Here is a 15,459-nt window from a genome sequence, read left to right as displayed (position 1 = left end):
GAGCCGCATGTGTACAAGAAAAACAACATATAATATTAAAGCTGCAAGCAGCGATGAACGGGCCCTCGCACCTTGTGCGTCGGAGGGAGCAGCAGCCTGGTATCAATATTGGAGGTTTAATGACACAGCTCTGAATTGTCAGGAAATTTTAAATTTTTAAATTTTATTTCCTGTGTATGTTGCACCCATGAATCACACTGGACTCAGGATGAACATATTTTTTAGAAAAAGAGGGATGGTTTTATTCTGAAAGAATAAATGAAAACAACCGGTGATTTTGCTGGTTCTCAGTAGCTTTACTCTTTACTAGGTATAACTGCCAACTCATCTGGCTTAGAACAATGTACAAAATAGGGCCACAATCACTATATTGTATAAAAATCACAAAAAGGTATTAAAACTCATTCATAGATCTACAATTCTTATGACTAGTATATTTTATAGAAAACAATATATGAACCCAAAGATTACAATAAATTAAATGGTATTACGCTCTTTTCTAAAAGTTTACTAACTACTAAAATCCAACATCCTGTGTTAATACAATGTATCTTAACTATATTTACAATGAAGCTTGATTCTGCACTCCTACATCCCATTAGCCCATACCGGAATGTTTACCGTTGCTATGGCAACAAGTGACAGCTGACGTTAGCTTTATTTAGCTTAGCTCAATTGTCCCACAAACAATAACCCATAAAATTATACAGCTACCAACAGTTACAGTCCTTACAACCTTAGCTAATGTGTTGTCACAGGTTAGATTGTCAAAATTACAGTAATAACAGCTTTAATCCCTGATGAACTATGCCAGCATAGTGATGGATGCATCCACTCATATTCAGCTACCTTACGTTACAGTTCAACCAAACAACACAACGAAGCACAATACAGACCATACAACAAATTAACCATTAAGGGTAGACAACTGACAAAATCTGAAGCTGCTTAGGTGACATTTATCCACCTGAAAGAATAAATGAAAACAAACGGTGATTTTGCTGGTCTTCAGTAGCTTTACTATTGTGTATTCAATGTAACTGCCAACTCAAGAAAGCAGCGCAAACCAACCGTTTATACACCCAGATTGGCTCTTGTGCCTTTTCTCAAATCAGTTATGCCTTAAATTGAATGGGGGGTATCTGTATGGTATCTGTAAAGATACAAAATCGATATCATATGCATAAAATAATGTCACAATTGAGTGGGCAGATACACATAACTGTTGTACGTAGGCAATACTACATAAGACTACAGTTTGGACAACGTAAAGCTGAGGTACAATAACTTCCTATTTAATCTCTCAAACATGTTTTGGGCAAAACTTCGGGGGTTAATTTTTACATTCTATCAAATTTTTCACCAAACCTGATGTGCCTGCCAAATTTGGTGAGTTTTTGAGCATGTTTAGGGGTCAAATTTAGGGTTTAAGTGGCGTAATAATAAAGAAAGAAACAAACAAACAATCACACAAAATACAATAGGGCCTTTGCCCTTTGGGCTCGGGCCCTAAAAAGAATCCCTTCTGGAACAAGAGGGCCTTTGCACTTCGGTGCTTGAGCCGTAATAATAATAATTCCTTCAGGAACAAGAGGGCCTTCGCACTTTGGTGCTCGGGCCCTAATAATTAAAGCTGTAAGCAGTAATGATCAGGCCCTCGCACCTTTGCGCATGTTGAGCATGTCTTTAGTAAAACTATGGGGCCTATAACTTCCTGTTGCCAGTAGGTGGTGCTATTACTATGATTCAATATTGACACATAGATGTCTTCAGGTGAGGACCCTCATCAAGCATGACAAAATTTGGGCCAGATTGAACGATTTACTTTTGAGTTACACCTTCCTGTTTCATGGCGTCACATCGAAATTCACCGGATTACCACAGCAAGGGCATTCAGTGAAAACTCAAGATTTTGATCACTTTGCATCACAAAGTTCTTTAGATGACACTGACCAAATTTGAAGTCAGTGGCTTAAATCTCTAGGAGGAGTTCGTTAAAATACTGTGATGTGAAGTGGTGGACTTACCTTCATTGGACTGACAAGTAACGAAGTAATGAGTATCGGGTGTGATTGAACGTCAGGTGTGACTGATTGCACAGCCTGCTGGACTCTGGGACAAAAGGGAAGAGAGGAGCCAGGCATTGTGTGTAGGTCTGGGGAGCATGCTGCTGTGTGGTGTGGCTGCATTCACTCCAGGAGAGGGAGGGTGTTGTTCACAGCTGTTTAGGGCTGCCGGCAAGGAAGCCAGGTACGATGGGGGGTTAGTGAGTTCCAGTGTCAGGAGGGGAGGTCTGCTGCCTCTTTTAGTTAGTTAGGGCTGGGAGCGCAAGCCGCTGCCACTCTCCAACTAGTGACCATTGGGCCCCTGGCATTTTCATGCTTGGGCCCTAATAAGCCCTTCAAAAACACTAGGTTCCTCACACCGTTTGGTGCTCAGGCCCTAATAATTAAAGTTGCAAGCAGTGATGAATGGGCCCTCGCACCTTGCATGCGTTGGAGTGAGCAGCAGCCATGGTATCAGTACTGGAGGTCTTTTGACACGGCTCTGAATTTTTAGGATTATCCAACACTGTGTGAATGGGTAAAATATTATTTCTTGTGTGCAGTATGCGGCACTGGAAATGACATACTGGAAATTGTATATACACTTGATGATCTAGGTGTCATTGAGGCTTCATTTCCTGTTGCCCGCAGACGATACTACATAAGAGAAACATCAATGCAGCAATACATTTACCAGAGGGCAACTGACATGGATGTACATTTTCATGAATGTTGGATATTGCATTAAGGAGATAACTATCACTTTCTGTGTCCACTATGTGGCGCTAGAGAACACCCACTAATTATACATCACTAATTTTACACCCTGGCACATTCATGCTCGGGCCCTTATAATCCCTTCAAAAACAATAGGTTCCTCGCACCTTCAGTGCCAGAGACCGTTGGGCCCCTTGCACTTCAGTGCTCGGGCCCTAATAATCTCTACAAAAACAATACAACAAAAGATCTGGAACCTATTGTCTACAAAAACAATAGGTTCCAGATCTAGGACCACATATGCAAGTGGTCCAGATCTGATATGAAAAAATCTGATTTTTGTTTGTTCACACTTATGTGAAAAATTCAGGTCTGAGTCACCTGAAGGGGAAAAAAAAGATTTGGGCCACCTCAGCATGTAATGTGTAGCCAGTGTGATTGCCTTAGGGACTTTTTTCCCCATGTAGTCGTCTTCTCTATGTGGGACTTTCCCCACAACTATTAACAATATCACAATCTATAACAAAGTAACACAAAAATGCTACAGCTAGCAACCCAATTAAAAAAGAAAAAAAAAACAAAAACAAAAAAAACCTACTCAGTCTGGAAAACACTCCCTGAGTGTTATTAAAAAGACAATTACATCTGATTGACAAGAGCTGTGACACTGTTTACATAAAAGTTGGTAAAGCCTGGCAGGAGGAAGGTGACGAATCAGCAAAACAGTGTTGTTGTCTTTTGAATAACTATTAAAACTAAAAATTAAAGATACACACAGTGATACACTAAACCACAATGAGAGAAGCATAAATTAAAGCACTCTCTGCTATTGCACCAACCTTTTCATAGCTCTCGGCTTCGACATGTTTCTGTTGGCGGAGCTGCTTGGCGACTGACTTGGGCAGCATTTGGTGCAGCAGATCTTCAGCTAGCTGCCTCTGGTGCTTGAGGTCCTCAGTCCTCTCCTTCAAGCTCTGGGCATAGTTCTGTATCCACTCGGTCATCTGCTTGAAGGAGAACATGACCACCGGGTAGATGAGGCAGGCTATGGCCAGGAGGCAGATTCTCATACTGAGGCCAGAAGACACTGATCGAGATGCCAACCTGAGAGCCGGCACTGCACGATCAAGCAAGCACTGCTGAGTGTTTGTCAGAGCTTGAATTCCACTGTGAGACCCAGACAATTCTGCTCCTGCTCCAGAGATCTGCCACATACTTGTGTCAAAAATAGAATAATGTTTTACATGCTGGCTTGAGTTTAGCTTGAGGTCTATGTTCTCTAACCAGCAGTCATTCAGTCGTTCTGCCATGACCCTAGCAAAGGAGAGGTAGCTTAGTACAGAAGTCCACTTGTACTGAAAACTGGTGTGAGTTGCCATGTGGGGGAAGTCCATAAACTGGTGGTTGAGCTCTATGAATGTTAGTAGAAGTCTTGCAGATAGTACATCTCTCCAGTTTGAATTAAATTTGACTTTAATTAAAGTATCTTCTACTGAACCCCAGACGTCAAGAAGTCTTCCAATGGCCAGGGAGAAAGCAGAAGTACCATTTTGACTTGTGCTGTTTGTACCCAATGAAGAATTTAGAAATCCTTGAACACTCCTCCTCATCTCCTGGCAAAGTTCAGCCAACTCAACACTGCAAGGGAGCCCATGGCCATTACTATGACCCACCATCTCACCACAGAGACCAAACACGGGAAACACAACCTCGGAAAAACTTGCCTCGAATGTCTCGTTGCCCATGTCTTTGCTAAATAAACGTCTCATCTTTTGAAGCTTGCTGACAAGTTGCAGAATAGCTATCGTCCTGCATGAAGTCAGCTCGTTGTAAGCAGCTTCTGTAGTGTGCAGCAAGTCAAAGTTAGAGCTGAGGTCAACAGATACAGAGGCGAGCAGAGCCAGGAAAGAGAGGAGGCAGGCTGTCAGAATCCGGCGAACAGTGCGACTACTGCCAGACAGGGAGAATATGGAACACCTGGAACAGAGGAATGCAACTGGTGAATTACTGAAGGCAGCTTAAAAGCTCACTATGCCTCAAAAGAGATACTTTGTAAAGGCATGCATACAATCCAAAACATGCATACATTCTCATCTTCACTTGGCCAATTGCTGCATGAAATGGGTTTACTTATCAAATTGTTGATTTCATAAAGTTACAAAAAATGTCAGATGCAGCCCCCTAATGCCAACTTGGAAATTGTGTGTGGAGGGTGAGGCAGGTTTCAGACCAAAAAATGCATTTTTGAAGCATACTGTCAACAGTATAGTACAAACAAAACATGTATGTGTTCTCAGAGGTATAGGCTTGAGAAATTAATCAATACACAAATTGGCACTATTCATTATTATGTATTAAAGTATATTTTTTCAACCAATATTAATAAAGCTTAGTATCAGTACTGATTTTGAATGAATTATCTTCATTTTAAAACTTGTCGACAACCTAAACAAAGTTATGACAATAAATTTGTACTGTTTTTTTTTTTTTTTAAATATGTCAGTAACTGATATTGATATCATCATAGTTGGTTTAAATAAGAGCAATCTTCTGAGGTTGTATAATGAGGGATTATTTAGGTCTCATAAAACCTCGAAGACATATTTCAAGAGAAATTTTAACTGTGTGCCGCCTATACAAGTGTATCTGGGTAAAGGGTTAGAGTTTAACAAACACAGAGTTAAACAGAGCAGGTTGTGGCTTAAAATAGAGGAAAGAGTTAGCAATATTACATGATTAATATAGCAAGTTTCGCTAATTAACATCATAAATGTTTATTTTATTAAAAAACTATAAACACCTCTTAGTATTATCTTCACCTTTAATAATACTGTCACTGACAAATCACTGTCACCTGTCAGATTTTTCATCAGCATTAGCTCTCCTGTTTGGCCGCTACTATGTCTTCAATGTGCAGTACCAGAAAGAGTTCATTCAGAGGTTTGCACATCATAAATTAATTCAAAAGCAGGATAACTCCAATTTTCATATGACCGTGTAACTAATCTTGTCAATATAATTAAATGACTATTGTGTTTTTTATGTTGAAGTCTGTCACTACAAACGGTGCATAATTTATATTCACTATTTATATTTCGGCTGACATTTTATTGGTTTCATACCTTCCAGTTAGCCATTGGTTTTAGTTTGTTTCAGTGTGGTCTCAGAATCAATTCACAGAGCTTTGAAACTTATCAGAGGTAGGTATTCCATCCCAGTGAGCATTTAATTGCCTATATATTTTTTCACAGTTACATTATTTGTTAGCATCTGAATTAAGGGAATTACATTATAAATGTTTATGTAATTTAAAGGTTTAAAAAAGATGTAGTTAAAGGACTGGTGCATTTAAGGACATTTGATTTTTTAATGTGAATAACAAGTTCATATTATCTTCTAACCTTACACATCTTGTTAGATACTCTAAAGGCAGTGTGTTAATAATACAGAACAGTATTCATTTAGCTGAATTATATTTAGAGGAAAAGCAGTCAATACTGTTTAGAGCACTGTACCTCTGTTCCTTCTAGCTGAGGGATGTTAAAGATTACTATGAAGTCTCAAATATTGGCCAGGGCCTTTAATTACCTCAACTGCAAAAGGGACCAGGCCATTATTTCTAATTCCCTTTGTTTGATAAGTGTATTTGGTCATATTTTCAGCATTTTTCAGGAAATTCCTGGAAAAGTTGTGAAATTAGAACAACTGTTTTCCAGGCTTGGAAATAGTTTGGAATTAACAGAATGTTTTGGAATAGTTTTGAATATACACTGTTTTTGGCTATTGTTTAAAATGTGTTTATAAGAATCCCAAAACATGTATGTTATGCAGCAGGTGTTACACTCTATTCTGTCCCCTGTCACATTATGTGACATAAGCGAGCTGCCGTGTGACAGTGACCTGCAGCAGGCGTTACACTATATTCTGTCGCCTGTCACAAACTTCATGGGTGTTGAGACTTCACCTAGTATCATGTGATACACATTGGCAGCTAATTGGCGGTGGGAGTGTCTGTGCGAATGAACTTAGCATGCGCTAGCAGTTTACTTATCCACAAAGCCACCAAATTTAGTTGCAGGGAAATAAAGTGTGCCTACCTCGCCACATTTGGAATTGCACCCTACTTCAAATCGCTTGTTGTCAGAGAGGTGTCCAGGCAGGCTGGTTATGTAATGATGTTGGACAAAAGCCTGAACAAAGCTCTCCAACTGAAACAGATAGACCTGCACGTCCGGATTTGGGATGGGGGCCAGATGAAAACCTGGTATGTGGGCTCAGAGTTTCTAGGACACGCAACTGCTCAGGACATCATGGAGCGGATGCAAAATATACTCTCTGAAACTGGAATGAAGAGCCTTGTGCAGCTATCAATGGATGGACCTAATGTAAATTGGTGTGTTTTTGATTTACCACAATCCGAGCTTGTCCAAGTCAATAAATCTCTGCTGAACATCGGGTCTTGCAGACTGCACACTCTCCATAATGCAGGGCAAGCAGATGGGAGGTAGACCATACACGCTCCATGCTGTATTGACTATTTAAAAACAGCCCTGTGCGCAGAGAAGACTTCACAAAAGTCACAGGTTGCAACATACCCATGCTTAAATTTTGCCAGCACCGATGGGTTGAAAATGTGAAAGTTTGTGAGAGAGGACTGATGCTGTGCCCTCACGTGATTAAGTACATCGATAAAGTCTGAAAGAGAGAATTACCAGAGCCAAAGACCAGATCTTTCCAGGAGGTCAAGAAAGCCTGTGCAGATCCACTTTTTCCAGTGAGAACATCAATATTCCAGAGCATAGCCAAGCAAGTCACCCCCTTCGTTGTCCAATACCAAACTGATAAGCCTATGCTACCATTCATGAGTGAGGACATGTACAGGCTCATCAAAGGTAATTATGTATCCATTCTATTATTTCATATTGAAATATACACTCACTGGCCACTGTGTGTGTGTGTGTGTGTGTGTGTGTGTGTGTGTGTGTTGTGTTGAGGATGTCATTGTTTTCTGACGAACTAATGAACCAACAACAGCTTCTTCCACCCGTCGTCTGTTGAATACACATCATAGAGAAAGTGTAGGTCTGTCCATGACTTTCATGGCTACAGTTGGTTTACTTTGTCTCTTCTTCTAGTATTTCACATGATTGTACTTGTATAACCAGAGTGGCAATAGGCATCTTGAGTCTTGAATCTTGAATCTTGAAAGGTCTTTGGCAATAATATCCAATTTTGCTCCAGTGTTAAACAATGCACATTGAAAAATCAGTTTAAGCTATCACGTATTTTCAGTCACATATTGTATCAATATGTTCAAGGTATTTTATCCCATGAAAAAATAATCATAAACAAATATTTGCGGTTAGGATAGTTATGGAAGGAGCCAGTAAACTCAGATTACGGATTGGGCCTTTAATAGTTTAATTTTCTCACTTTCTCAAGTAACAACATTACTGGAATTATGTTATAATGACCTATGATAACCTAGTCAGCAATCACCAAATATTTTTTGTCTTCCACTTTATTCTGTCTGCAGGACTCATGTACTGTTTCATCAAAGAGAAGACAATGAAAGAGGCTACCTCAGCAGACGTTCAGGTGCCTTTTGATCAAGAGAGTGAACACAAGGGTGCTTCTAAGGTGGACATTGGATTTGCAGCAGAGGCAGCGCTCAGCAGACTGAAAAGTCAGAAGAAGATCTCAGATAGGCAGGTGCTTGAGATAAAAACGGACTGTAAAACTTTCCTAAAACTTTCCTTGTTGTTATTCTGCCCTGCCCAGCGCTATATACATAAAAATTGATTGAGTGATTGATTGATCATTACACTCCTGCTCAAGCTTGTTAACAAGACACCTGTGCAATACCCCCCTGTTAGAAACATGCAATGCTTAGATCCAAGACAAATGCTTGCAAACAAATTATTTTATCTATTTTATTGATTCCTTATTGAAGCAGGGAAAGGCTGCACTTAATGTGAAGCACAGTACTTAAAGTTACACAAGTAACACTTAAGTTGCACTTAATTAAGTTACTTTATTACTTATTAAGTTAGTTCAGTTACACTTAATGTGAAGGACAGTTAAAGGCAAAAAATAATTGCTATTGCTAAATAGTGAATTAATCATTCAACATTCTGATTAATACTTTAAATGGGAAATGTAGTAATTGAGTGTCCATTTATATTTGTCTCAAAAAAATTAAATGTTATGTGTTACCTCTTCAATGTTTTTGCTTTCCTGAGCATTCAAATATTGTACCACTTGAGTTATTTGAAAATTCTGTATGCTCTCAAAGGCGCGGTGGCTATTTGGAACATAGTGGAAATGCTAACCTGTTTTTTTTTTTTTTTTTTTTTTTAAAGTCTGGTAACTGTCTACCCTCAAAGGACTGTTGATACAATAAATGCACTTACCACTCTTTCTTTCTCTCACATATGTTTTTCATATGTTCTTCCCTCCTTGTGTCTCAGTATCCTCTTGTTGAAATTAAGTTTTAGATAGGCAAACCAACAAAAAAAACTGTAAATTTAACAATACCTTGTGTCACTTTTGTGTTACTACAACATACAGTTTGGCTGTGACATTAACACGCATACACCCGCAGTGACTGAATAAGGGCAAAAACACTAAAGATGAGTAATCCACAACAACAAAGTGTTGGAAATAGTATGATTAAATTGTTGAATGTATTAAATTAAAACAACAGAAACGTACATTATGCTTAGTTGGCATGCATATTATTTGACTGGCACCAGGAGCTTATCCACCCTTGTCTTTCGCCACAGCCTGTGTTTGTTCATGGCAACCGCACCATTATTGGAGAAAATACAGTAATTGTTTTTTCGTTTTGATATCCATTTGATTAATCAAATATAACATTTAAGTTTTATTAACCAAAAATTTAGTAGATGTGGGATGTGAGGTGTATCAGTCAGAAAATATACTGTGGTTTTGTTGTAATAGCCAACTTGACTAGGCTAAAAAAAGGTAGCTCAGTGGTAAGCATTGTTGCCTCAAAGTAAGACCATCCTGGGTATGCATCTGCTGGCCAGCCAGGGCCTTTCTGTGAGTTTCCTCGCATTGTTATGCTTTCCTCCCACAGTCCGACATCATGTACTTTAGGTTAATTAGTGAGCTAAGGAATATTTTTTTAATATATTTATTTATTTAATATGTACTGTATAGACTGGCAACCCTTCCAGGTGTGCCCTGCCTCTCACCCAACATAAGCAGGTATAGAGATGGATGGATGGATGGGTTAGGTTAACTGTGGAAAATTGAAATGCTTACATTTTGTCCAAATGAGGGTTGCAACATTGGATAACCCAAAATACATTTTGTTGTAATGGATGGGGCTTCACTGATTTGAATGTGATTGATTATCAACCAAGCAGCAACCTCCAGGGCTGAAAAATGAAGCCAATGCGGAAGTGCCAAAAACCTGCATTCTGTCAAATGGCCATCAGGGGGCGACTCCACTGGCTGCATAAAGAAGTCCAATTGTATGGAAGTCTATAAGAAAATGACCCTACTTCTCACTTGATTTATTACCTCAGTAAACTGTTTCCTAATGAGTTTATGGTCTCAATCGCTACTTTAAAGTCTTCTTCAATGCAGCATGATATTCATTTTGCAAATTATGGTTTAGGATAAAATAGATGATAAAGCAGCATATGCTTTAGGGTGTGGCTATGTTGTGACTGAGAGTTCGCTACCATGATGACAACGTTGCTTACGTAATGTAACCATAGCGTATAGGCGTAGCTGCTGCTATTTCACAGTGTGTTTTCAATGGACTAAAGTTAATCGTAACATTTTGGTTGCCTAAAAAAAGTCTTGTTCAGTGTTTGGTTGTAATAGAAGACCCACCAATGAATCAGATGATCAGTTTTTCCAGTGAGCACATTTTGTTTTAATGGTTTTAGGCCTTTTTTTCACTAGCGAAAATTAGCAATAGCATTAGCATTATCACTGTAACCATAGATTGTAAATGCACCGTGCTAACCACGCTAGTAGCTAATGCTACGGTCAGCGTCACCCTGTCATCCAAATATGGTCACTTCTGGCTTCAAAAATCGATCCAAAAATGACAACCAAATCCAAGATGGCAATTTACAATTCAAAATTGTCTTCATCTCAGAAATACAAAAACACAATGCATACAAAAACAACATCAGATACTGGCATGTACAGAGACATGCACATAATAGTCAAGAAAACTTTCTGCCTGAAAAATTACAACCCATATATATCATGCTATTGAAATTCTAAATACCAAAATCTGGCCTGGCATTATTGTGACATGTTAGCTCAGTGCATAGCATGTCTGATTCACGTACATGAGGGTGTAGGTTTAATTCCACCCATGGCTGATTTTGCTCTTGGTAGATTTTTCAATAGAATTCAGCTTCCAGTAATGCAATCTAAATAAGCTTTCAGCAATCACACGCAATTTCTACAGAAATTGCATTTTCTAGTTATTATTATTATTATTATTATTATTATTTCTTTGTTTTTTGGCATCTAACTAGTCCTACACAATTTCTCATATCAACTTAGTGATTTTATATAATTTTTTAAAGCATCAAAATTTATAATGGAAAGTCAATGGGAGCAATGTTTGAAAGCTCATATCTCAAAAACTAAAAGTGCTAAAGTGTTCAAACTTGATTGATAGGGGACCCATGTGGAACTGCTTCACATATCGTAAAATGGGACCTATAACGCCACTATGTGGTCAGTTATTATGTGTTTTACGTTTTGGCTTATAATTCATGAACCATTTCATAAATGCATTTTTTGCTTCTTTTGGCACATTTTTCATCCAATCTTAATGAAACTTGGTACATGCCATATTTAGCTGAGCTTTTATGTTAATTTTTGGTATCACTTACTGTTTGTCTGTAATTGGTTACCAAACTTTTGAAGGTGTGGCCTGATGCATTTAATGAGCCATAATGTATTTGGATCAACACCAAATTTGAGAATCTTGTACATATAATGACAGTGCAAAATTATGTAAAACTTGATACAATTCTACCCACAGGGGGCGCTTCTATAATATTATAACATAATATTTCTACAGTTCCGTTGTCTTCAGTGAAATGAAACTTGGTACACAAGTTCTCCATGTCAATGTGCACGACATAGTGAAACATGGTGCCAATAGCCCCACCTTGTGGCCATTAGTGAAACACCACCATATTACTTATTAAGTTCCATATCTCTTAAACACTCCATGGTGACCAAATTCAGCAAAATTGTACAGATGGGGATGCTGAATAAGTGTGTGGTATTTGATACAATTTCACCTGTAGGTGGCGCTACAAAATTTTGAATAATTGCTGCTGAAGCAGAAATTCGCAGCGACAGTAGCCATAACAGCAGTGGCAGCAACCGGCAGTGGCAGTGGCTGCATCTGGCAGTTTGCAGCTCTCACACACAATTTCTTTAGAAATTGCAGAATTTTCTAGTTATTATTATTATTGTTTCGCCGTTTTTTGTTGACTAACTAGTCCTACATGATTTGTTGTATCAACTTCGTTTCAATGTCAAATTGTACATCCCCATACAGAGAAGGACACTGCACCATTGTGTAAAATTTAACACAATTTTAACCACAGGGGGCGCTACTGTAATATTATAACAAGATATTTCTACAGTTCTGTTGTCTTAAGTGAAATAAAACTTCGTAGACAAGTTCTCTGTGTCAATGGGCATGACACATTGAAACATGGCACCAATGGCTCCACCCTGTGGCCATTAGTGAAACATCACCACACTACTTATCAAGTTCCATATTTCTTAAATATAATATTCCCTGATGACTAAATTCAGCAGAGTTGCACAGATGTGGATGCTGATCAAGATTGTAACATTTGTCACAATTTCACCTGTAGGTGGTGCGACAAGATTTTAAAAAAATCCTACCAGAGCAGAAACAAAGTCAGCATCAGCGCCAGCCACTGGTAGCAACTGCCAGCATCATCATCAGCAACTAGCAGTTTGCAGCTCTCACACGCAATTTCTTTGGAAATTGCAGAATTTTCCAGTTAAGTATTGTTCTTTTAATAACTTTGTGGGAGGGTGTTGTGTGTCTCACCTGCACAGCCGACAGTCGCTGTCCGCATCCTGCTGCGCCCCCGGAGCGACTCTCTTCTTTATGAATCTTCTTTTGAGAGAAGCCGAGGACAGGGTCCCTGATGTGAAACACTCTTTTTTCATCAAGTCCAGCGATGACATGAGACTCGTGCTGCAGTTAATTTACTATCTCAGACTGTAGATTCACCGGACAGAGTCATTGTACAGGGAGGACCGCACTAGAGAGATGTCCCGTTACTGGAAATCAACGGCAATACCAAAGAAGTAGCAGCAGCAGCAGCAACAGCAGCAGCGTCTTCTCAACTGCCTTTTATTCAAAATAAAATATGTATTGTTGCTTATGTAAAATAACATTAATTCAATTTTACAAAGACAGTGTACATTAATCAGCATAATCAGAAAAGTGGTCAATTTCCTGAAAACACATGGACAACATAGGACTTCAGTAACGGCCTTCTTTTTAATTGACTTGCTGACACTTGCAACTACATTTTAAATCCATTAAACAGTAGGTATCACACTTGATTCACGTTTAAACATGGGGTTCCCAATGATATGTTGTTTAGTTTTTATTAGGCCCTAAATCCACAAATTGGCAATATTCAAGTTTTAAATGTGTGTTTTTATTTTGAAAGTAAAATCACCAGGCAGGAAGTGATTTTGATGCTAAACTGCAGATTTTATCTTCGCAACAGATTCATGGCACACGTTTATATGGCCTCAATGAATCTTATAGTGTCTAATTCATTTGAATTGAATTGAATTGAATTGAATTGAATTGAATTGAATTGAATTGAATTGAACTGAATTGAATTAAAAAACTTTCAGTTGTTGACACTGTGTTAGAAATGTGCCATCAGTGTAAAATAATATCAACTAAACTGGCACCAAATCTATTATGTAGGTTTAGGCTCATTTTGGGGGCTGTGTGTAGTGTTAGGTTACAATAATAAGGTTTAAGAGCGTCCATAGTGCTTTGGACAAATAGTGAAAAAAAAGACATTTGTTTTCGTAAAGAATGTAAATATATGCAACTCAAAATTATGCTGTGAAAATTCTTAATATAGGGTCCATCTGAAATTAGGATATATCATTATATAAATTCAACAGCAGTACCCCAGGTGCTTTTCGCCCATTCAAAACCGACATAAAGCAGTAACAAAGTGGCACTTGTCGAAGCTGAAGCTGAGTTGAACCTAACCCTCGGTATGGACTTGTGTGTATGGTTCCCATACAGCAGGGAGCAGTATAGTCCAGTAAAGCTCCTCCCATGCTGCGGGATGCTTGGAATCAGTGTGCGTGCACGGAGGACATAAGCAGCCCAGAACAGTCGGTTATCAAAAAGAAGGCCACTGTGTCGGAAAAAGAAGGTAAAACTGGAATGGGTCCTACTCATCAACGGAACAAACCTGCTGATGAAACTAGTTATATGAGGAATATAAAGGAGTCATCACTCAAAAGGGCAATTCTGCAACAATTAACAAGGCGAGGGAGATGGCTTGGCATAAACATTTTTGACAGATTAAATTTGTAAATTACACAAGGCTGCATAGGTGGTTAGTGATGGTCTAGAGGTCAGAGCGGCGAGTTTATAACCAGAGGGATAATAGTTAGGTCCCCTTAAACAGGTAGGATTAATATAGCTGGAAAAGTGAGGAGCGGCGCTTGTTGTTGTTGTTGTTTTGCTAATAAATGAACATTCAGGTCACTAACTGTGGCTATATTATCAGCAGGATAGATAATATCAGATGCATGTTTAACATTATGGTGTAGGCAACTTTTCTTTTTCACAGGATGTCCGTCCGATTTACAAGCATTATTGAAAGTTAAAAATTGAGAAGTTGCAGTTGGCGATGAAGAAACTGGAGAAAGATATAAGTACAGTGGAACCCGCTTATAGTGATCACGTCTGACCGGGTCAAATATCACTATAAGCGGGTGATTATTATAACCGATATTTTTTTCTTTATTTTTTATGCAGAATAGCATATAATTGACATTTGAATATTTATTAGCTTACATGAATATAAAGTAATGAAATGGAATTATTGAATTTTACTGAATTTTATTGTCTCTTTCTAAATACAGTACAGCTGTTTCAAACCTTTCCTTAGATTTCATAAACTTCGAGGAGACTTGACATAGAGAGATAATTACTTTCTGCCTTCGTCATGATTTCAATGTGCACGCAGCAGCAGTCTCAGATGGGCAATAATGGTGCCGCAGCTGCCTTTCATGGGAGTATAGTTACTGTAAATTACCGTTGTTTTAAAATGTTTTTCTATATGTTGCTATGTATGAAGACACCCAAAATGAACTCTGAAAGTGGTCTACTTGATTACTGTAGGCGAATTATTTAAACAGCATAAATACTGTATATTAATGATTCTGTGCCGAGCTTTTTGATCTATATAAGCAGCTAATCACTGCAGCAGTTTCCATCGTATACATTTAAACACAGCAGAAGGTCATGGTTTTGACTTTGTTTAATTTTCTTTCTGTCTTCACAGCTTGAACAAAATCAGTGAATGAATGACCAAAACAACTGTTCGCACACTTTTATTTTTTACATTATAATTGTTAAGCTTTTAAATAA

The 15,459-nt window shown here is 38.4% G+C and overlaps 1 protein-coding gene across 2 annotated transcripts in view; it reads right to left on the bottom strand.

Moving 5' to 3' along the window:
* Positions 1 to 13,151, bottom strand: part of LOC137183980 (uncharacterized) — a 29,931-nt gene extending 16,780 nt beyond the window's left edge. Inside the window, exons 1-2 of one of the 2 annotated variants that reach the window (XM_067591243.1) lie at positions 12,865 to 13,151; positions 3,602 to 4,739 (exon numbers count right to left, since the gene is read on the bottom strand). In XM_067591243.1, coding sequence (XP_067447344.1) covers positions 3,602 to 4,739; positions 12,865 to 13,004 — 1,278 coding nt within the window. In that variant the 5' untranslated portion in view covers positions 13,005 to 13,151. The remainder of the gene's footprint in view (positions 1 to 3,601; positions 4,740 to 12,864) is intronic. The other variant, XM_067591242.1, reaches the window with a different exon arrangement.
* Between the last annotated feature and the right edge of the window lie 2,308 nt (positions 13,152 to 15,459).

This window comes from Thunnus thynnus, chromosome 6 (assembly GCF_963924715.1).
Source record: "Thunnus thynnus chromosome 6, fThuThy2.1, whole genome shotgun sequence".
In the NCBI taxonomy this organism is placed as follows: Eukaryota; Metazoa; Chordata; class Actinopteri; order Scombriformes; family Scombridae; genus Thunnus; species Thunnus thynnus.
The sequence above is the reverse complement of the archived record's forward strand: the minus strand, read 5'-3'. Positions and strand labels throughout refer to the sequence as shown.